The 23048-nt window shown below is 42.3% G+C and overlaps 1 protein-coding gene across 1 annotated transcript; it reads right to left on the bottom strand.

Annotated features, from left to right (window-relative positions):
- Positions 1 to 11582: 11582 nt before the first annotated feature.
- On the bottom strand, positions 11583 to 19790 carry LOC117358813 (hyphally regulated cell wall protein 1-like). Its single transcript, XM_033940519.1, has 9 exons — positions 19642 to 19790; positions 19089 to 19199; positions 18273 to 18371; positions 18055 to 18156; positions 17837 to 17938; positions 17615 to 17725; positions 15328 to 15435; positions 14172 to 14264; positions 11583 to 11808 (listed from the first exon to the last, which is right to left on the bottom strand). Exons 1-9 carry the CDS (start codon positions 19745 to 19747, stop codon positions 11753 to 11755), a joined length of 888 nt encoding a protein of 295 aa, XP_033796410.1. The 5' UTR covers positions 19748 to 19790; the 3' UTR covers positions 11583 to 11752.
- Positions 19791 to 23048: the final 3258 nt, after the last annotated feature.

Raw genomic sequence — 23048 nt, 5'->3', positions numbered from 1 at the left:
CATAATAGGGATATCCCAACCAACATCTGGCAAATTAAAATATTTTATATTATTAAAATGCTTCACCTTTTATAGCTATATTTAAAATGCCTTCTATTTTATCTCTGTCCACTACTTCAATCTGTGAAGGAAGTCTGTATATCACACCAATGTAAATATATTTTTCATTCCATATTTCTAGTTTGACCCACCGTGTCTCTTTCTTACCCTGCAATTGTGTGACTTTAACATGATCTTTAACATATAATACCACTCCCCCTCCTTTTTTACCTACCCTTTCTTGCCTGAACAGATTATATCCCAGTCATGGCTCTCCGTAAACCACATCTCTGTGATTGTCACTGAATCCATCTCAGCCTCTTCCATCACAGTCTCTAGATCCAAAACCTTGCTTTCCATACTTCAAGCATTAGTATATAATGCTTTCCAGACATTTTCCCCCTTTTCTCATTTGTGTATAGGTATTTAATGATTCACTTACCTGAGGGCTTATACTTACCTTCCCCAACAATTCTTATTTAAAGCCCTCTTCAGTAGGTTAGCCAATCTGCTGCTGAAGACATTTCTTCTTTTCTTTGATAGATGCACACCATCTCTGCTCAGCAGCCCTTGGAAAATCATCCCGTGGTCCAGGAAGAGAAAACAATCTCGGTGACACCATCCATTCAGCCACACATTCATCTCCAGGATGCGAGCTTCTCTATACTGGCCTTTATCCTTGACAGGGAGGAACAATGAGAACACCACCTGCCTGCTTCACCTTCTCTCCCAGAGTCACAAAGCCACTTTTGATATGTTCAGAGAGGTACCAACATGAATGAGCAGCAACAGATAATAGTCATTAGGCTTGATGAGTCTCATCAATCTCTCCATAACATCTTGAATTTTGGCATACTTCCCGCAACATCATGTCTGATCTGCAGATGGATGCCTCTGGTGGTCCCCAGAAGGGGACCACCAGCCACCACTACCTTTTTGCTTCCTAGAGGTCAAAGATCCAGCAACTTTGGGAATTTCAAGCTTTGGCCCTTCCTCTCGCTGGGATGCTCTCATTCCTTCCATTTCCAGGGTTGCACACTGGTTCTTCATTTCAAGGGCATTGTGAATGTTCCCCAAACAAGATCAGCAACCACAAAGTTGACTATATATATCAAGTCTGATCTGTCTAAAACTTGGAATGTCCAGTAAATCCTGACTGCCAGAATATAAACTGCATCCTGGAACATATACCTAAAATTCATAGCCAAACATAATGGTTTTTTATGAGATAGAATTGTAAAAATCAAGGTTAAAATTTTAATCAAATGTGCCAGGCAATTAGCAGCCAGTGAAGTTATTTAAGGAATAGTGTAATATGATTCAAGCAAGAATATCCAGTAATTAAATGGACAGCAGACTTATGAGCCACTTATAAAGTTCATAATTCATTCTTAGGTAAACCCAGTAGGAATTACAGCAATCAAAAAGAGTATATACAAAAGTTTGTATTACAGTCTGAAAATTTGCAAGGATCAGCAAACTCTTTAAGGGTCATAATAACTTTAACTTAAAGAACACCTGCTAAATTATAGTTTTAAGGTGAGATTTCATAGATAAAGAAGAGTCAAGTATGACTCCAAGGTATTTCATCTCTTTTGAGATGGAAATCTCAGTATCTTCAAAAACCAAAACAAAATTAGCGTATGAAAATTATTTGCTCCCTGAAAGTATCAAAACTTGAATTTTCTCTGGATTAAGAGATGCCCCCTCTCTTTTTACTAAATGCAACAGTGTGGGCTGGCGTGGTAAATGATTTGACACTCATAGGAATTGAATGGGCATCTAATTTGTCGCACGGCACTCGGCTGTGTGACTTAGTAAAATGGGGCCAAAATAGTATAACTGATAGCCAAGATTTCACTGTAGAGAGACATAACCTTCCAAAAGGTATAGCCTAAGGGGCTCATAATCAAAAGAAAAAAACATCTAAAAAGTGACCTAAATGGCTACTTGGACGATCAAAAAGCCTGATCGTCCAAGTACCCATAATCAAAGCTGGTTTATCTTTCCCCTGCCTCTAAACACATAGAGAGAAAAGAGGCGTTTTTAGAGAAGGGGAAAGGGCAGGCGGTGGGCGGGAGACGGGCCGACCTAGACCTAGGCATGCAGCAGGTTTAACCAAAACATTTGACAGGTTGCCTAGTCGGCACTTTTACGTTTTGACTTAGACCAAGTCAAAACAGGTATAAGTGCCGAAAAAGGGGCCGCTGAGCTGATCGTGGCTGCTGCGATCAGCTCAGCGGCCCCAGCAACCTGCCTACCCCCCTACAGCAATGATCGCGGCAGGAGAAATGGCTCATCTCCCCTGCCACGATCCACCCTTCCCCCCCAACAACGATCAGGGCAAGAGGGAGCCCAAGCCCTCTTGCCCCGGCGGCACCCCGACTCCCTGATTACGTTTAGGGCAGAAGGGAGCCCAAGCCCTCCTGCCCCGCGATCCTCAACCCCCCCCAATTACGATCAGGGCAGGAGGGAGCCCAACCCCTCCTGCCCAGGTAGACCCCCTACCCTCTACCCCCCACTACAATACGGGCAGGAGGGATCCCAGGCCCTCCTGCCCTCGACACAACCCCCAATGACCGCCCCCCTGAACCCCTGATCGCTCCCCCCCGCTGACCCGTGACCCCCCCCGCCGACCCCATGACTTCCCCACCCCCACCCCCCTTCCCCGTACCTCAAAACATTGGACGGACAGACGGGTGCCAAGCCCACCCGTCCGGCAGGCCAGCCTGCTCCGGAATGGGGCTGTATTGGCCCAGGTGGCTGAAACCCTTAGGCTCCTCCTGTGGGGCCTTAAGCACATGGGTCGGGTTGGGCCGTGGAGGTGGTGCCTCATCCATGCCCTCTCCTTCCCGACCCCCACTGACGAGTCAGCGCCCCTTCCCTCGTATCATTTTGGCTCTCCCTCTGACATCACTTCATAGGTGTGGGACCTAGAAGTGACATCAGAGAGAGCCAACACCAACACAGGCAGCAAATTTGTGATGCTGCTCGTGCCGGGAAAATGAAAATGAGACGGGAGAAGATAAGGGGCGTGCGCACGGCAGGGGGGTCGGGAAGAAGAGGGGGTAGAGAAGAGGGCATGGGAGAGGCACCACTGTAGTTGCAAGTTTCAAGTTTTATTATTTTTAATATAGCGACCATCAACAAATATCTAGCCGGTTTACAACACTATGATAAAATAAAGAATTAAAATAATGCTTATAAAAGGGGGAAAAGTGAACATTGTAGACATTTTACAAAGACATACAAGAGAGTGGGGATTGAAGAAGAAAGTGTGGGGGGGTAAAGTTACATTGTTAAAGAGTGTTATCTTTTAAGTGCCAATTTGCAGAAACAAAATTCTGTGTTTTGACATTGTTTCAGATCATCGATCGAACCATATCTATGCCTTTCTCTTCATGGTTGGGCTGAGAATTTTTCAGCAACCCCTCATATGCATGAGATTTGTAATGAATGTGCACGTATTACCCACGCTGTGTGTAAATCTATCTCATGCATATTCATTGTGGGTATCCTGAAACCATGGCAGGCTAAGTGTGTTCTGAGAATTGGATTCAGAACTACTGCTTTATACTAATTTACAAAATATCTGTTTATTGCAGAGGTGGCCAACCTTGGCCCTCGCCAGGACAGATTTTCAGGATTCCACAAATGAATATTTGCACACAGTGGAAGCAATGCATGCAAATAGATATCATGCAAATTCACTGGGGAAATCCTGATAACCCAACTGGCCCTCGAGGACCAATGCACCCATTGTTGTGTTAAAGGCGTGTCTCACACCCTCTCATTAAAAGCTGCCAGCAGTATATATGTACCGCGGAAGCAGTTTGGAGAAAAAAAGCAGTCGCGTTTGCATGGTTTGCTGGTACTTCTCCACCCCCCCACCTCCCTTCTGCCTATGACATGGACGAATGCATATAGACGCATGTGATATGAGCCTATGACATGCGCCTATGATGCACTACAATAAGGCTCTTACGTAACTATGACATAGCTTTTCCTGGCACATGCACACATTTGTGCCTCTATCCTTGAACTATTAAGAACATAAGAATAGCCTTACTGGGTCAGACCAATGATCCATCAAGCCCAGTAGCCCATCCTCATGGTGGCCAATCCAGGTCACTAGTACCTGGCCAAAACCCAAAGAGTAGCAACATTCCATGCTACCGATGCAAGACAAACAGTGGCTTGCCCCATGTCTTTCTCAGTAACAGACTATGGACTTTTCCTCTAGGAAATTGTTCAAACCCTTCTTAAAACCAGCTATGGCTATCTGCTTTTACTACAACCTCAGGCAATGCGTTCCAAAGCTTAACTATTCTCTGAGTGAAAAAATATTTCCTCCTATAAGATTTAAAAGTATTTTCCTGTAACTTTACTTTCTCCTATGACCGATGAGATTGCGGCAGACCTCCGTAATACTCATTTGCATGCGAAGTTGTTTGAACATTGATCGCCGTTTTCAGATTGGACAATTTACCGGCACCACAGCGACCCCCTGGAATTTAACTGTGATTTTAGAGCATTAGGACCTCTGTCCATTTTACTGGATCTGGTGCAAAGACTTAGGTAAAGATAAACAAGCATGTTATCTGTTTAACAAAGCAAGATCTGCAATTTGATGCCTCCAAACAGATAAGTAACCTAATCTGCAGCTGAATATTCCACACAAACAGATAACTTTTTGAAAATCCTGGAATTCTCTTAACCATGCTTTTTTTCTTTTTTCTTTTTATGAATAAGTTTGATTATTCAACAATTAAAGATAACTAGCTATCATATAAGTGGCTCATATATATATATTTTTTAATCTAATGGTTAGCACTGCTGTTGATAGTAAAGTGCTTTTAGAGACTGCCCTCTAGTGGTACTAATAGAACTTCAAAACTTTTTAATCTTTTTTTCTCATAGCAACATGTAAGGTATTCTTTAAGTAATGGCTGCTGATTAAAATAAATAAATATAATTATAATATATTAATAATAATAATATTATTTATTATTATGGGGTACTCAAGACAATAAAATAAGTTCCTACTTGGATTAGAACATTATGAAGACTGTTTTGTTTTCAGCAAAATGCGCACATAGGTTGAGGATAATCCAAAATGTTCTGCTGGGAATTGTATTGTTCAGGTACCTAAGAAGAGTAAAAGCTGCTGTGCTTCTCTGTATCCTATAACCTCTCCATGAACTGTCATAGGCTGTTTACACCCCAGGCAGGAAGAAGGGAAAATTCCCTTGGGATGGCATCAAATGCTGAGAAAGGTTTCCCCTCTGATATAACTTGCATGAAGAAGACCCTCTTGGACATAGGCAGCAGAACACTTTTTGTTGAGGAGGGGGGCAAAAGTTCCTCCCTTGACCTCTCTCCAGCTCCTGGATCCCCCACCTACCTCCTTCCAGGCCACTGTCTTTTAAAATCTTCGGGCAGCCATCAACGGTAACAAGAGCCTGCTGCTGTCAGCCTGCCCTGGAAGTCTTCACTTGGCAACTGGACATTGCAGAATGAAGACTTCTAGGGAAAGCTGACAGCAGCAGGCTCACTTGTTGCCGTTGCCTGAAGAGTTAAAATGCCAGCAGCTGGGGAAAAGGTGGGTAGTTTTCAGTCGGGAGAGCCATAACTCTTCTGACCAACCACCAATTTTTATTTATTTTTTTGGTGGGGGGGCATGGCCCCTGTGACCACCCCCGTTCTGACGCTCATGCACTTGGATGATGTTTGTGGCCAAATATGTGATAATGGAACACATGGCATGCAGTTTTGTAAACATGCAACTGCAGTCCTGCACTAACATGGCATGCTCTCTGCAATGACTCTACTGATATGATAGTGAATGGTGTTCCCCCCCATCACGGTCAGCAACTACCCACCAATCTGGCAATCTGGACTGTCCCCAATATTGTCTGCCTCTTCTAATAACCTTTTCTTTAGTAATAGTCAAAGGTATGGTAAATTCTTTAAAGTTGACTTGGAAGTAAAACTGAGTACTGAATTTGCAAAGTTGCAGTGCTTATCCTGGATCTATGCCCCTTTAGAAGAGTATGAATATAAGTGCCAGTTCTGTGGGTGCCTGAACACCCCCAGTTTTTTCCCCTGTAAGTTTGTAGATCTGAGGAAACAAGCTCCATTCTGCTGAGCTAAAGGAAAACACAGGGAGGAAGTGTTTCCATATCTTAGTTACTGCTCCCACCTCCCCTGCAGCTTGTCTAATAGAATACAGGGGAGGAGGGAGTTGATGTAGCCTAGCAGCTGCCAATAAGGAAGGCAAGTGCTGCAAACTGAAATTGACAAAGGAACAAACAGTTTCAGATAACTTTATTGGCATGACAATTTGACCTATGTTGCCAAAGTACTGGGAGAGGAATAAATGGAGCAGGGAAGTGAAGGAGTGAAGGGAATGGAAAGGGGTCATTGGTCAAGAGACAATACTGTTCTGAAATACTGGAAATAAAATAATTATTTTGTGGACCGGCAGTTGAAGAACACTGGGCTAAGTCGTGGGCCAGACCCCACCCATCTCTACCCAATCTCCACCCCAGACCCCGCCCCCATAATAGTACTAATTGTAACACTATTTTTTCCATTCATTTTTCACAGATACACAATATAATCTTATTAACAACACATAATGGTTAACCACAAAATTAAACTACACAAAGCACACTGACAGCAGATGTAAATTCTCAAAATTGACATAATTCAATCACTAAATTCAAAAATAAAATCATTTCCGCCCCTACCTTTGTTGTCTCCCTTGCTCCATGCTATGCCTGCTCCCGCCTGGCCATTTTATGGCGCCCCTGGTGTTATCTTCAGGCCGGCTCCCCCTTCCTCACTGATGCAGTGCACAAAGCTGCGGGCAGTGGCTCCTTGCGCATCCCATGCCTCATCTGGAATCCTTCCCTCTGATGTTGCAACGTCAGACAGAAGGCGTCTGGTACGCACGAAGGAGCCACTGCCCGTGCTTTGTGCACTGAATCAGTGAGGAAGAGGGAACTGGCTCAAAGATAACGCCGCATCAATCGTACCATGGACCAGCGGTTGAAGAACACTGTTTTGGGCCTGTTTTGGCAGGAAATTTCTGTGGACCAACACTGGTCCACGGACTGGTGGTTGAAGAATAGTGGACTAGAGAGTAACATCATCTCCTTTTTCCACAAAAATAAAACACTCATTCCCTTGTTACATCTTATGGGAGACAGTGGTGTGAGACTTAGGGGGCTCATTTTGCTGTATAGTCCCAAAGGAATAGCATGGCATCAGCTGGAAGAGGTTACGAGAGAGATGGGTGAATTTCAAATGGGGTAAGAGGTTTTTGGTTTGGTATTCCTCTTGGCTAAGTTCCTAAGCCCTGGCTTTCCATTCTCATTGTCAGCACAGCTGATTGCAGAGGTTCCAAAATGTATGCTTTCAGGTGGTGGAGCAGCTCATAGGGTCTTTCTGGATGTATTTTGATGCTATTGTATTTCAGTCTGTGAGTTCCAGATATGAATGGTGTCTAGGGCTCTGGGAAGGGAGAGTAGGAATATAATCCTTGCCAGGAAGGGTGAGGATACAAATTTTGAAATGCACAATGAATCTTGCTAGTAAGAATGAGGGATGGGTATTCTTTACATGACAAAGTCACTGCCCCTCCCCTGCAGGTTAAGAACACCCATCCATCATTCTTCCTTTCAAGATTCATTGTGCATTTCAAAATTTATATCCCCACCCTTCCTGGCAAAGATTATATTCCTACTCCCCCTTCCCAGAGCCTTAGACACCATTCTCTCTTGTAACATCTTCCAGCTGATGCCACAACCCATCATGCTTTAATTTCCTATATATGGACTTGATAATCTGTGGTGTCGAGCACCTCCAATCATTTTGAAAGTTGGCTCCTACTACTATCTACTACTGTATGAAATGAAAGATCACCCATTAAGGGTTCCAAAAGTTAGATTCTGTAAATGTTCCTCTGCTGTAAATGAACAGACCTTTACTGCAATCACCAACATGATCTACCGTATATCTTGCCTTTTTTTTATACTTAGGATGAGCTTTACCAATACTTGCAAGAGATTTGAGGTTTCCACGAGTAAATGCCAAATCTGTGTTAGACACAGTCTATGCAGTTTCTCCACTTAACAAGTGAGTTCCATTCATACGACTAGGTTGTTAAGCAAATAAGTGAGGAGTGTTTGAAGATCTTTCCCCCCCCCACCTTAAGTCTCATATTTCTCCACAGCTTATCTTAAAGCCCTGGTAGTCTAGAGGTTGAAGTGAGGCAGGAACAATCTTCTACACTCCTGCCCTGTGAAAACTGTGATCAAAAATGACTACCTTGAGTTCCTACGACAGTCTCACAAGTTCCCACAATCTCGCGAGACTGCCACAGGAACTTCCAGCATCCATTTTTAATTGCAGCTTTCACAGGGCAGGAGCATAGGAAGATCGCTCCTGCCCCACTTAACCTGGTCAGAGAAGTGGTTATAAGTTCAGACGGTCATTAACCAGGTAGGTCGGTATGTGAGGAGTAGCTGTAATACTGTCTAGAGAGGGGACTGCTCAGTCCTGCATAATTAAATATTTACCCTATGGTGCTCATTTTTGAAGCAGATGGATATCTCAGAAGGTCAAAATGGATTTCCATGTGCTTGAAATATCCAAATCACAATTCTGCAAAAACAGAATAGGGACATTCAATACTATAGTATGTCCAAACAAGGGGGTGTATTCTGGATGTGTTTTGGGCAGGACTAGGGAAGGCTTGAAATTTGGACATCCAACTGTGATTATTGAAGGGAAAAAAATATACATGTCTGGGGGGGTAGCCTAGCGGCTGACAAGCCTGATTGCATAATTATCATATTTTTTGCCCCATAAGACGGGTGGAAATAAGGGTGCATCTTATGGAGCAAATACACCCCCCCCCCCTGGTTACCTTATTTTAATTCTGGCACCCTCCCTCGCCGGATGTGGCTGCCTCTCTAGCGGCAAACCGGCGCACTGAGTTCTCGCGGGAAGTGACGTGGGACCAGGTAGCCTTGTGCACCACATTGCCGCTAGAGAAGAGGGAGCCGCTGCATCAGCTGACCATGCAGGCAGTTTTATGCGCTGCTCAGCCACTAGAGAGGCAGCCGCATCCAGCTAAGGAGGGCGCCAGAATTAAAATAAGGTAACGGGGGAGGCCGGGGCCTGTCTGCCTGCCCTGCTGAATTAAAAATAGGGAGAGAGGAGGGAGAGGCTGGGGCCTGCCTGCCAAGGAGGAGGCCTGGGTGGGAGGCCTGCTTGCCCCCTGTCCCTACTTGGGGGGAGGCCTGCTTTCCCTGTCACTGCCTGCCCTGTCCCTACCTGCCAGCCACTAGGCCTGCCTGTCCTGTGCCCTGTCCCTACCTGCCTGCCAGCCATTAGACCACCAGGTGGGGGACAGGGTACAGAGCCTGACAAAGAGTGTGGGGTTGGGTGCAGAGCCTGGCAGGGAGAATTTTTTTCTTGTTTTCCTCCTCTAAATCTAGGGTGCGTCTTATGGTCAGGTGCATCTTATGGAGCGGAAAAATACGGTAGGTGGTTTTTCAGATCAGCAAAGGGCCTTTGTTTGATTGTCTGATACCATGTGTTTGAGTTGGACCCAAATGTGGATGATCATGCAGAATATGCAAGAGGCTGAAGAGAACAGGACTTATCAGTGACATGACATGCCAAAATGTTGGGGCAAGATAACCTGGACCAGCAAGAGGTTCTAGGAACAGGAGGAATTGGCATGGTCACGGATTCACCAATCAAATGCTAAGGTGTAGGGGTGTAACATAATCTGGCTGGTGAAGATTGGCTGGTATTGTGTATCTGACCCCTCCCTAGAGAAGCTGTGCAAAGAAGACATGTGCCCTAAGCCACATATGCATGAAATTTTGGGATTTTCCATCTTGTCACATGGTGTAAAATTTATGGATAAAAGTCTATTCAGAGAAGAAGGTGGGGGGGCTGCTGGTGACTTTGGGCCCTGCTCCTATTTTGGTCCCCTTCCTCTGCTGGGTGCGTGAGCTGTTTCACAGAAAGAATTAGTAGTTTTCCTTTGATTTAATTTAAAGATTCTAGTTGTAGTTACAGAGAAACTAGTTTATTTGTATTTTAGATATATACAGAATAAGAACTAGCTACCTTTGAAGGGCTTAACTGTGATCAATAGCTGTAATTCATTTGTGAAGCCTCCGGTTGTACATTAACTCACTGCACTAGTTCAATTTTGTCTTGTAATTATCAAATTAATTCTTTCAATAAACAAATTTGATTAATTAAGTTCATTTCTGGTTTTGCTGTGGTGGTTGGGAATATTGCATGTGAAGAGAGGTCAAGAGTCCTGAATTTCAGTTTACTGATAATAGCTCTGCAACAAATTTAACCTTTTGGGTGAAAGCATAGCGAGAGATGACAGTGATTTTATCCTTAACAATGGTATACTAACTCTTTAACGCTTCTTTTTTTTTTCTTTCTTTAATTGTGAGCCCTCCAGGAACAGAAAAATACTGTACCAAAACCTGAAGGCTATTGCAGAAGGGTGCATTCAGGTACATTAGGTATTTTTCTGTTCCTGGAGGGCTCACAATAATAATTTTTTAAAAAAAGGTCCCTTAGTTTACAATTCTCTGCATTAATCACTAGGCTGCCCTCTGCTCTGCATGGAGGATTGGGTGGCTGCTGTAAAAAAAAAGCCATGTCCCTTGCCCCACACCCTTCAAAATTTAGACATCTCAGTTTGTAAAATGGATGTTAATACTGGACATTTCTAGCACAAGGGCATCCATCTCACATATTTTTGAATGGATTGTATCCTGTTTGAATGAACAGTGTTTCCCCGTGAAATCGCGGTTCACGAATCGCAGACTCGGTAATTCGCGGAATGCTCGGACCGCATCTTCCTGTATTAGTCAGGCTACACCAATCAGGAGCTGCGTGTCAAAGCAGCTCCTGATTGGTGTAGCCTTACTTTAGTAACAGGAAGAGGTGGTCGGAGCATACCGGGTATAATTAAGTGCACCCACTGGCGCCCCAGCTGCTCTCTCCTGCCTCTTGACATACTCAAAAATGCATTAATTTCAGGGGAGTACTGTACATGTCAGATGGATGACTGTTTGGGATGCTCTGGCTTGGACATCCCTATGCTGGCTTGGACCTCGTTTTGGAAATGCCCCTCTATATGTTCAGGTCAACATCTGTTAACAACTATAAGGGATATTGGTTTAAACTTTACCCAAGTCATGGGTAAGCACTAATATCTGTCTTATCATTCTCTCTGTAATTCCCCCCCCCCCCCCCCACCTGAGCACAATGTATTGATGCCAATGTATTGAGCCAATGTATTGATGTATTATTGTCCAGTTTGTCTGTCTTGACTAGATTGTAAGCTCTTTTGAGCAGGGACTGTCTCTTTCTAGATTTGTTGTACAGCGCTGTGTATGTCTAGTAGTGCTACAGGAATGATAAGCAGTAGAAGGGTTACAAAATCATACATTTTGTGATAAGAGATGGGCAGACACATATGCTATGCTTCAGTCATTAGGATTGCTTTATTTACCGGGAGATTTTCTTTAATCGACAGATGAGCTTTAAATTTTAGATTTAACACGATATTAGTCTTTTGGAACTAGCATTATTGCCACTTTAAACACAGAGGTTAATATCCTTGTTTCTGATGTGTGGATGAAGTTTCAGTGTTGCATTTTCACTTCTTTGCTCCGCCTATCCATTGCTTCTGCTGGGCTGTGTTTTGGCACCCACCTGTAACAACAACCACAGAATTAGTGAAAATCAAATCAGATCACACTTTCGTAGACTTCACTGCGTGCTTCCTAATACTTCATTCCCTAGACAAGGATTATTTCTGAATATTTCTTCATAATTTTTTTCTTTTCAGATAATATAAATTGGATTTCACTCATTTAAATAGCAATTATTAAGAGTTAATCTTTGCCTATAAGCAATAGAGTAATAAGGGGGGGAGGACTGGCCCAGATGCCATTTTGATGGGGGTGCCAGCACCTCTCCTCCTCTATGACCCCCTCCCCTCCTGAACACACACACTTTCCCTTACTCCCATGTACCTCTAGCTGTTTGCAAACAAGGGTAGGATTAATTCGTCGAGGGCCCCTAGGCACCCAAGTACACTGGGCCCCCTACTCCATCCCACCCCACCATGTGCCCAGGCGGAAACAGGAAGCTGCAAAATTACAGTTCCCGTTGCCTTTCTTACCCGCATTGCTTGCTTGTCTTACTTTCCGTCGATGGGGGGCGGGCACGTTGCTGATCGGGGGGCCCACGTTGTCGATTGGGGGGGGGGGCCGTGTTTCCAATCGATGCTGGAGGGGCCCATTGCCGTTTGGAAAAAACAATGTTGAAGCTCTCCTTCATCGGGCCCCCCTGACCATTTCGGTCCCTAGGCACGTGCCTACTGGGCCATTTGGTTAATCCTGCCCTGTTGCCGACACAAGCAGGTGCTCCAACCTGCTGCTCATGGCAGCCTCGGCTCTCTCTCTACCGTCACTTCCTAGTCACGGGACCCAGAAGTGACATCAGAGGGAGAGCCGAGGCTGGTGCGGGCAACAAGTTGGAGATGCTGCTCACACCAGAGAAGTTAACGAGGTACAGGGGAAAGGAAGGGGCGTGCACATGTTCAGCAGCGGAGCGCAGAAGGAGCAAAGTGAGGCAGAGAAAATGATGGGGGGTGCCTCTGTCAATATGCTCACAGAAGACACACTGTAATTGAGGAGACCTCGTGATGTTTGCTCTTTCAATAGTTTCCTCTCCTACTGTGTTTCTCCTTTAGGCCCTCTTTTACAAAGTCAATTGCTGTAGCAGGCTGCGATAATCATGCCAAGCCCATTGGAAATTAATGGACTTTGGTGCCGTTGCAGTGCCTCTCTGTAAAAGGGTGGTGTTGTTTTTTTTTAGTTAATTATGTAATTACATCACCGTAATCATGAGGAGCCCAGGGCCTGAGACATCTGCACAAATTCACAGGCTGAGCATTAAATGAATTGAGAATAGTGATGAATGGAAATACTGTCTGTTGTGTCCAATTGTTCAGTTTTTTTTAAAATGTCATTTCATTTATTCATATGCTATACGAAACTGATGCATAGAACTATGCGGTTTACAAAACTAAAAACACAGAAAAAGGAAAGGAATTGCAATTCTTAAAAAGTAAAGAGAAAAGTCACTTATAACAAAGGCGAGGCATGCATTCAGGTTGGGTGCATTTCAACCAGTGATTACCAGTCTGCATATTAACAGGCATTACTGAGAGGGGGGTGGGGAGGGAAATTCTTATCTTAATAACATGTGACACCTCTTTTGTGCTTTCCACACTCTACACTGTTTTAGTTCAACTCTCCCTGTTTGCTGCGTTACTTATAAGGCTCAGAATAGATTTGTTTGAAGCACTGTCTGACCTGTATGCAGCTAAGACCCGTTCCAGTTACATTCAGGTAGAATAGGCCCTTTCCCTAGTGGGCTCCTCATCTAACTTACACCTCAGGCAATGTTTGTCGTAGCTCTCATCCCTTAATCTAACTATTTGGCTATTCCTCCACTCCACTAGAAATTCAATTAAATCATGGGAATTATAGATTCAAGCTATTAAGGGGTCGATATACGTAGCTGTTTAATGTAGGAAGTGGCAAGCTTTAACAGCATAGTCCTATGCTAATAGATAACACAATATCTTAATCATTAGTACACGCTAATGTCTCTATTAAACAGCTTCACGTGAAAATCATTCGTAGAAAAGCAATAGGCGAGGTCCGGATGGACGCTGCATCGTCAAATTCCACAAATTAACTGTTAAATAGGGGCGTACAGCCAGAAATGTGTCACTTTGTGTTGTTTCAAATGTCATTTATGTGAATGTTCATTTCGGTCAGTGGGTTTGTTGGGGTTTTTTTTTCTATTTTGTTTTTATTGTTGCCGTCGCTAATGTTGTTGGGGATTTTGTTTTGTTTTGTTATGGAAGCTGTGTTGCCAAGAGCGTGCCCTCTTTTGGAAAGAGCACTTATTCTCTTACTAGAGCACATAATTTTGTCAAAGAGTATGCACTCTTTCCCAGTTATTATTTTTATCTTTATTATGAAATATTTTTTACTTACCTTGGCCTTTATTTTGGAATGAGTCATAAGCTCCACTCTGAGAGTACTGTGATGTCTGACCACACTGTCCACCATCATATCCACCCATTGACTCTAGACAGGCAGAGAACAGAATGTTTAAATCTTTAACACATTTTTGTAACACACATCTAGTTAACAAAGATACTGTTGTATTATAAAATGAACCGTTATTCATACCTACCAGGAGATTTTCTCCACTTTTAACCTCCTCCCTTAGTGCAGCCTTCACAATAAAATATTTGGCCAGAAGATATACCCCCCTCTTCTGCAAAGCCGTACAGCAACAGCCCCGAAGCCCTTTAAATCTCTATGGGCTTTGGGTCCGTTACCGTACGGCAGCCGCTAGCACGGCTTTGTAGAAGAGGGGGATAGACTATGATTCCCCTTTATAACCGTGTAATAAAAGCACCATCATTCTAAACGATAGGTGTCAGTGTGAGAATGAAACGAGGGGGGCCGCTGAAAAGTTCTCAGCTCAACCAAAAAGCGAAAGATGTGGAGCCATGAAACTTACACGTTATACCACAATTTTCATGGCACTTTTTGCTTTACTGATATGAAATGAAAAGTGTGGAAGAGCTTGTCAGTTTCATGGCTCCACATCATTCTCTTCTTGGTTGGGCTCGGAACTTTTCAGTAGCCCCATCCAGTTCAGCCTCTCATTCGGGTAATGTAAATGCTGCTCCCAAAGTATTCTAGCTCTGACTGGCATAAGGATGTGAAGCCAAGTTCAGAAAATAATCCTATATTTTCTATATTGCAATGTCTCACTCTATAACTAGGGGCTCCTTTTACTAAGCTGCGGTAGTGTTTATAGCGCGCGCTGGCCCCCCATGCTACGTGCCAAAAACTAACGCAGCTCAATGGTGGCATTAGCGTCTAGTGTGTGTGGGAATTCAGCGAGCGCTAAGCGTGCACTAAAACCACTAGCGTAGCTTAGTAAAATGAGCCCTAGATCATTAGGCCAACCATAGATCTAGAAAATAGTACTAAAAATATAAACCGTGCAGTGTCAATAACTGAATCACTCACACAGCTAAAACATTTTCATCTTTTTGAATGCCAATATCATGAAAGATCAAAAAGCAGTGTACGAGACATTCTATATAAAATAGCAGAATGAATTAAAACTTACGATTAGCGCCTTGACCATTATTTTGGTAGAAGTTACTGACTAGATTCTGTGAGCTCTGTGTAGTCTGCTGATTCCATGATCCTCCACAGTTACTGCCCATTCCAATTTCTGTTGATAAGAACATAAGAATATAAGAATAGCCTTACTGGGTCAGACCAGTAGCCTGTTCTCACAGTGGCCAATCCATATCACTAGTACCTGGCCAAAACCCAAGGTGTAACAATATTCCATGGTAGAGATACAGGGCAAGCAGTGGCTTTCCCTGTGTCTTTCTCAATAACAGACTATGGACTTTTCCTCCAGGAACTTGTCCAAACCTTTCTTAAAACCAGCTACGCCAGGTCCTCGAGAGCTGTATTCCAGTCGGGTTTTCAGGATTTCCCCAATGAATATGCATTGAAAGCAGTGCATGCAAATAGATCTCATGCATATTCATTGGGGAAATCTTGAAAACCCGACTGGAATATGGCTGTCGAGGACCGGAGTTCCCTACCCCTGAGCTATGCTATCCGCTCTTATCACATCCTCTGGTAACGCGTTCCAGAGCTTAACTATTCTCTGAGTAAAAAAAATTTCCTCCTATTGATTTTAAAAGTATTTCCCTGTAAGTGTGATACTATGAAAATATCACAACTTTCTGAAGTATGTTCCCCCTCCCCACTCATTTTGATGTGTTCCAGTGCCTAAAGTCAGAAAACTGTATGCTTTGACCAGATTCATAAAACAAAATTCTCTGTGCAGTCTGATTTACCCTGAGTCTGGCCAGGAGGTTTCACTGCTTCGGTGACGGGGGGAGTCTCCCTTCCTCCCAGAGACTATAAACACTACCAGTGTAGCATTTCAAGTTCAGACTGTCCATAGCGGTTGAAGTCATGCTTAGAAACTAGGGATGGGCACAGGCAAAAGATTTTTGGCTCGTGTTCAGGATTTTGGGGATTTTTCTCAGTTTTCAAACACATTTATGGTTCATTTCAGATTTTATTTTAGCATGCATTTGAATGGTTAAAACTTTTTGCCTGCACAAATTGTATACATATTAATTAGCAAGTTAAAAACTGATAAATCAATTTTGTATACGCTAATGTTGATATAATCTTATGATTTTTATTGATGTATGTGATTTTTTAAGATGTTCAAACCCGAATTGTGTTTGTGATACTGTGAGCTGCCTTGGACAAAGGCAGAATAGAAAAGTTTTAAATAAATAAATTTCCCACAAAGCTGTTTTCCACTAAGCCATTGGTTATTGGGTCAAACCAATGTTATGAAAGAAAGCCCTATGAACCCTTTATCTTGACTGAAATTAAATAAAACAGTTCCTTAAATAAAAATGTTTTAGAATACATATAAATTTTTCCCTTACGCGTCCAGGGTGGGGTTGGGGTGTGTGTGTGGGAATATTTTATGATTTCTTTTGCTTAGAAATAAATGTTGGGTATAAGGGAGGGGGGATATTTGATGCAAGTTAGAATATGATGATGTATTAAATGATGTTAAGGTACAAAATGATTGTATTATATGTTACACTTATTGTGAGTTTTAAAAATGAATAAAGATTATTTTTTAAAAAAATTGTTTTCAATAATTACAAGTACCCCCCACCCCATTTTTTTAAACGCATTAGAGGTTTCTACTGCAACACCCAAAGCACTAGGGGGCAAATTCTATAAGAAGCGGCCAAAAGTTGGGCGCCGATATAGGCACTGTTCAGCGCAATTCAAGCTCAATTGGGTGCTGTTTAGTGAATCACACTGAGCGGCACTTATTTTGGAGGCACCCATTAAATAGGTCAGCTCTAGGCACAACCAAAAGTTAGGTGCCCATGCGAGCACTTAAGCACACTTAAGAGCAGTGATTCTGCAAGAAGGCGTCTAACATGTAGCCACGCCTAACGTGCATAGCGCCTATTTTTTTGAAGGCCACCTAAATTTTTAGAGGCGCCTTGTTACAGAATCGTGCTTCCTTGGTAGGCACATATGTTTCAATCAGTGCTGATTAAAAAAGCTTAATTGAGCTTGTTGTTCAATTAAGATAGGCACCTATCTAGTTGGGTGCCTCCGAAATAGGTGCCTAACTTTAGGCGCAGGTTACAGAATTTGGGCCTAAATGCTCCGATGCTCTTAGAATTCTTGAGCATCAGATCTGTGTCAGAGCATGTAGCGCTCCAGGCCATGGTAGAAACCTTTACCACAGCTTAGTAAAACTGGGGAAGGGGGGGAGGGAGGAATAACACAGCAACTTTTAAACTTTCTATAGGAAAATATTATTATAATGAAATAAAACATACGGGTAGAGGCTTGATTTATCTGTTGACAAGAGCCAATTCCACTCTGAGAGCTCTGTGAGCTCTGGCTCTGCTGTCCTCCACAGCCACTGCTCTGGTTAGTTGTGGTTATTTCTGATGATATAAAACAAAAAAGAATCATTCCATGAAGACAAATCTCTTAAGATCACACAATACTTTTTACATTGATCTAAGGAGAAAATATTGCAATGAATTAAAACTTACGTCCAGAAACTTGACCTTTCTGTTGGCAGGAATTAACTCCAGCTTGTGAGCTCTGATTCCACTGTCCTCCACAGCCACTACCCTGGATGGTTGTAGATGTTTCTGATGAAACAAAATGGAAAAATAATTATGATCCTAGGGATGCAAACATCTCTAAATATCAAGGTATAATTTTAAACAGAGTCCTGGAAAAATGATTGCAATTAATTAAAACTTACGTCCAGAAACTTGACCTTTCTGTTGGCAGGAATTAACTCCAGCTTGTGAGCTCTGATTCCACTGTCCTCCACAGCCACTACCCTGAATGGTTGTGGATGTTTCTGATGAAACAAAATGGAAGAATAATTATGATCCTAGGGATGCAAACATCTCTAAATATCAAGGTATAATTTTAAACAGAGTCCTGGAAAAATGATTGCAATTAATTAAAACTTACGTCCAGAAACTTGACCTTGTTGGACCTGTACAACCTGAGAGCTCTGTGAGTTTTGACTCCATTGGTTTCCACAGCCACTGCCCTGGCCAGTTCCTATTTCTAATGATGGAAAATAGACAGAATAAGACATTTTAATTCTGTGAATTTTGAGTATTGTCTGCTTCAAAATCTAGGGGCCCTTTTGTCAAGCTGCACTAGCGGGATTAGCGCGTTGGATATTTCATCACGCACTAACCCCCGCGGCCAGCTAAAAATCTAACGCCTGCTCAATGCAGGCGTTAGTGGCTAGCACGGCAGGTGGTTTAACTGCAGCTTGATAAAAGGACCCCCTAATCATTCACTGGTTCTTAGAATCTGTTTCCTGCTTTTAATCTATTCTACTGTCATCAAAGGATCATAACTATGATCCTTAATCAAAAGTCACAAACCATAATTTTTAGCAACCTAATCTAAATGCATTCTTAATCTCAGTCTCAGTTTTCACTGATTGAGAGTTGCATTTCATTTTTCCCAGTAACTTTAAACTACATCTCTGCAGCATTCCATTGTCTTGATGTTGAGAGGAGCTGAATCTATGTAGGATTAAGAACTAAACTCGGACCTCCCACATAGCAGCATGCTATTGTGTTAGATGATCATTGAGCCAACCTATTAACCTATCTTGTGTGAAATTACAGAAAAATCACAGTTTCTGTAAAATAAATGTCCTTGCATGAAAGCATTTTGAATGTCTATGATTCAGACAACTCTTAAAATTACATGGCAGTTTTGACATAAATTGTAAGAAAATATGTTTTTTAATGAATTAAAACTTACGAACAGACACTTGACCCTTCTGTTGGCAGGAGTCAACTGCAACCTGAGAGCTCTGTGAGCTCTGACCCCACTGTGTTCCACAGCCACTGCCCTGGCCAGTTGTGGATATTTCTGATGATAAAGAATAGAAGAAAATTAGAATTGTAATTCCATGAAGTTTAAGCACTCTCTGCTTGAACACTCGATGACCCTTCATTGGCAAATACTATTCCCTTATTTTTTTATTTTTACATGGAACCAGCCATCATAGTTACAATCTTGGATCATAAATTGCAGAGCTTCTGGAACCTAGTATACTGTATATGAGTAGGAAGTGTCACTATTTCATTGATGGTTAGGTCTTCTTTCTTCCTAGAGACTATAAATGCTATTCTGAGGAGATGAACCTGGGCTTGCAAACGGAATCCAGGTCACTGGGACATTTGTTCAACCCCAGAGTAACAAGGATATCTTTAAAAATGAAATATTGCTTCTCTTTATCAAAAGAAATTTAATAAAATAATTGTCAATAACATCATCAACAATAATAGCATCATAATGAAATACAACTTACGATCATAGCCTTGACTTATGTTTTGGCATGAGATGTTGCCCTGATTTTGTTGGTAAGTTGTCTGCTGATTGCACTGGCTGCTACCGCGACCACCCTTGGCAGACATGGTTCTTTCTATCTGTCGTCTGTAGTGCAGAAGAAGTTGAGTGGTTGTGTGAGTGTTTGGTTTTGTCAGTGTGAATGTGCCTTTTATATACACAAGTAGTTCTCCTTCCCAGGTCATATCAGCATCATGCATGCCTTGGTGGAGCTCATGATGAGCAAAGAGGAATCTAGTATCAGTCTCATAATTATTGTCATTCGCAATTATTTTTAATATGAATCAGTGTGATTTCCTAATATTGTTTATTAAAACATGACACAGTGACATGGTTAAAGGTACTGCTATATATATACACAGAAATGACATCACCCATGAATTCACTTGTATTTTAAGGCAAAAAGCATAGTTGAATTAACTCTACTGTATAAGTTGCTACTTAATGTAAGGAGGCAAATATTTATTTATGCCACTGGACAAGGATGGACTAGATTCTATCCCTTGAAAGCCCCTTATCCCAAAATCTGGCCAATTTGGCGATCTTGGTTATGTTGACACAGAACTTTGGGCTCCTTTTGCTAAGCTACGCTAGTGATTTTAACGCGTGCTTAGCGCATGCTACATTGCCACACGCGCAACACGCTAACGCCTCCATAGAGCTGGCGTTAGAATTTTCCATGTAGCGTGGGGGTTAGCGCGCGTTAATCTTCAGAGTGCGCTAAAAACGCTAGCGCAGCTTAGTAAAAAGAGCCCTTTATCTCCTCCAGTCACTTTCAAGAGACCCTGTGCACAGATATGAGTCAACATACAGGCATGGCAGACTAAAATACAGGGACTATCCTGGAGCTGAGTTCATGTGCCAAAAAGGATAAAGGAGAAGCAGGAAGACTGGTGCCGTTATGCTTGTGCTTTCCTAAGCCACATTACTAGGACATTAAACCAAGAAACTGACTTACTGGGTTAGGTGTAAATCACACCTAAACTATGCATATATTTTATAAATAAAACATGTATATTGTGACTCTGTCCATGCTCCACCTAGCCTCCACCTCTGAATATGCCTAACCCATGGCATGTAAGATATGCACATTCTTTTCAAAGTGTATACTTTTATGTATACAACCCCCGCAACAGTTTTATAAAAGCCCTTTTAAGTGCTAAAAATGTATTATGTGCAAGGACTCCTTTATAAAATTAAATCCCACGCATCGCTTTACACTTGGCCCATCCAATGTCATCTGCCATTTACATGCCTAGTCCCCCCCAGTTTCACCAGATCCTGCTTCAACTCATCACAGCCTGCTTGTGATTTACCAGCATTTAATAGATTTCTGGAATGTACACACATAATCATCTCATTCAACACTACCTTTCCTGGACAATTTATCAATATATTGTAGTACACTGGGCTTAGTATAAATTCCTCCGTAACATGCACCCCACCCCCACCCAGGAAGCTGAAGGCCTCAGTCTCCTCATAGACCTTCATCTTCCCTCCCCCCTTTTATGACCAAAATCCTTCTTTCCTTCCTCTCGAAGGTGGCCAACATACCCTCCACCCTCAGTACCCACCCTTCAGGTATCTTGCATAAATTCATCCTCTCTATTCTCTTCACATTCCCTCCTGATTGGCCAGCATGTCCCTATCTACTTCCTACCCCCTCATTCAGCATCTTCTCTCCTTTCCAACCCCATGTCCCATATTCAGCACCTATTTCTTGCCCGAACTCACTCCCACCCCCCACTGCAGCCCTTCCTCTTCCCGAACTTGAGACAAAATCTCAAACAGACTGAGCACCAGCATATGGTCTTTATACACAGGCCACACTCAAGGACTGCCATGTACTGCCCTCTCCACAACAAAGGAGTTTCTGCCAGGGGTTGGCAGGATGTTGCAGCACTTGAGTGCAGACTTGTTTCTAAAGATCTGCTTGAGACTATAGCAGGCCAGGAGGAAGTTGGGTGGTAGAGGGGACAGGAAAGATTTAATTTATTTATTTATTTATTTATTTATTTAAAAATGTATACATCACTTGTGATCTAAGCAGTTTCCATAAAATGAACATGCAGTACATAAATTAAACACATAATTTAAAATTAACAAACTTCCATGCACTCCTAACTGAAATTACAACTTCACTCACTCTCAGCAAACAACCAATTCATGACTTAGAAGTTCCTACAAAGTTTATCCAGAACATGGATGATCAAAAACTGTCTGCTTGTGGACTCCAAAAACCAATACAGAAACTATTTTCCATAAGTAACAAACTTAACCTAAGTTTGATTGGCTCTACAAATAAGCATCCACAAACAGCTTGGTTTTTAACAGTTTTTCTGCAAGGAATGATAATTGAATGTATTTTATTCAGTTTTAAACATATCCAAGGTGGGTGGGAGGGGTTTTTGCACTGGATTTTGATTTGGGGAATTATGAATAGTTTCTTTAGGTATTTACTTTTTCTGAATATTAGATGGGAGGGTGGGGGAAAATAATTGTTCATTAAAGTCTGTAAGTTTAATGTGCTTTTCTTGTAATATTATATGTTTATGAATAATTTGCATACACAATTGTAGTTTGGAAATTCAATAAAGATTTGGAGAAACCCCCCCCCCCCAGTTTTTTTAAAACTATAACAGTCAGTACATAATCTTAGGTGTCCAGACAACTTATTCCATAGAGACAATTATTGCCCCTCATTTAATAAACTAGTTGTCACCTATAAAGTGACATAGAGTTTCAGCTTAAAAGAAAAAAATAGTTGTTAAGGTTCTTAATGGTAAATCTCTTGACTGGTTGCATTCTACTATTAAGCATTATGTTCAACAAGCAATTTATTCTCATCTTAGCAAGTACTCCTTCAAATCTTTTTTTGGGGGGGCAGGGGGTGCAGGATCACAAATTTGGAACAACCTTCCTTTACATTTCCATAGGTTATCTGATCTTATACGAGGGTTGATTCATAAATCATGGCAACCGGGGGGGGGGGGGGGGGGGTATTCTCTCAAAAATGTGCCAACACTGGAAATCTAATATATACCTTTGAAAGTGTGTGACATGTACTTCTTAATGTTGCCACCAGATGACAGATGAGTGCAACAGTCTCTGGTTAGGGAGAAGCAAAACGCATGACATTTGAAATCATTGTTTTATTATGGCATACAGTGTACAGCAGGGGTCTCAAAGTCCCTCCTCGAGGGCCGCAATCCAGTTGGGTTTTCAGGATTTCCCCCATGACTATGCATTGAAAGCAGTGCATGCACATAAATCTCATGCATAGTCATTGGGGAAATCCTGAAAACCCGACTGGATTGCGGCCCTCGAGGAGGGACTTTGAGACCCCCTGGTGTACAACATGAACAACAA

Source organism: Geotrypetes seraphini, chromosome 4 (assembly GCF_902459505.1).
Source record: "Geotrypetes seraphini chromosome 4, aGeoSer1.1, whole genome shotgun sequence".
NCBI classification, from domain to species: Eukaryota; Metazoa; Chordata; class Amphibia; order Gymnophiona; family Dermophiidae; genus Geotrypetes; species Geotrypetes seraphini.
This window is presented reverse-complemented; position numbering and strand designations above follow the sequence as displayed.

Excerpts from the sequence above, each read along its gene's own strand:
- LOC117358813 (XM_033940519.1), bottom strand. The coding sequence starts at position 19,747 with ATGTCTGCCAAGGGTGGTCGCGGTAGCAGCCAGTGCAATCAGCAGACA. Across the intron at positions 17,939-18,054 it reads GAAAGGTCAAGTTTCTGGAC|AAACATCTACAACCATCCAG; the intron begins GTAAGTTTTAAT and ends TTGTTTCATCAG. Across the intron at positions 17,726-17,836 it reads GAAAGGTCAAGTTTCTGGAC|AAATAACCACAACTAACCAG; the intron begins GTAAGTTTTAAT and ends TTATATCATCAG.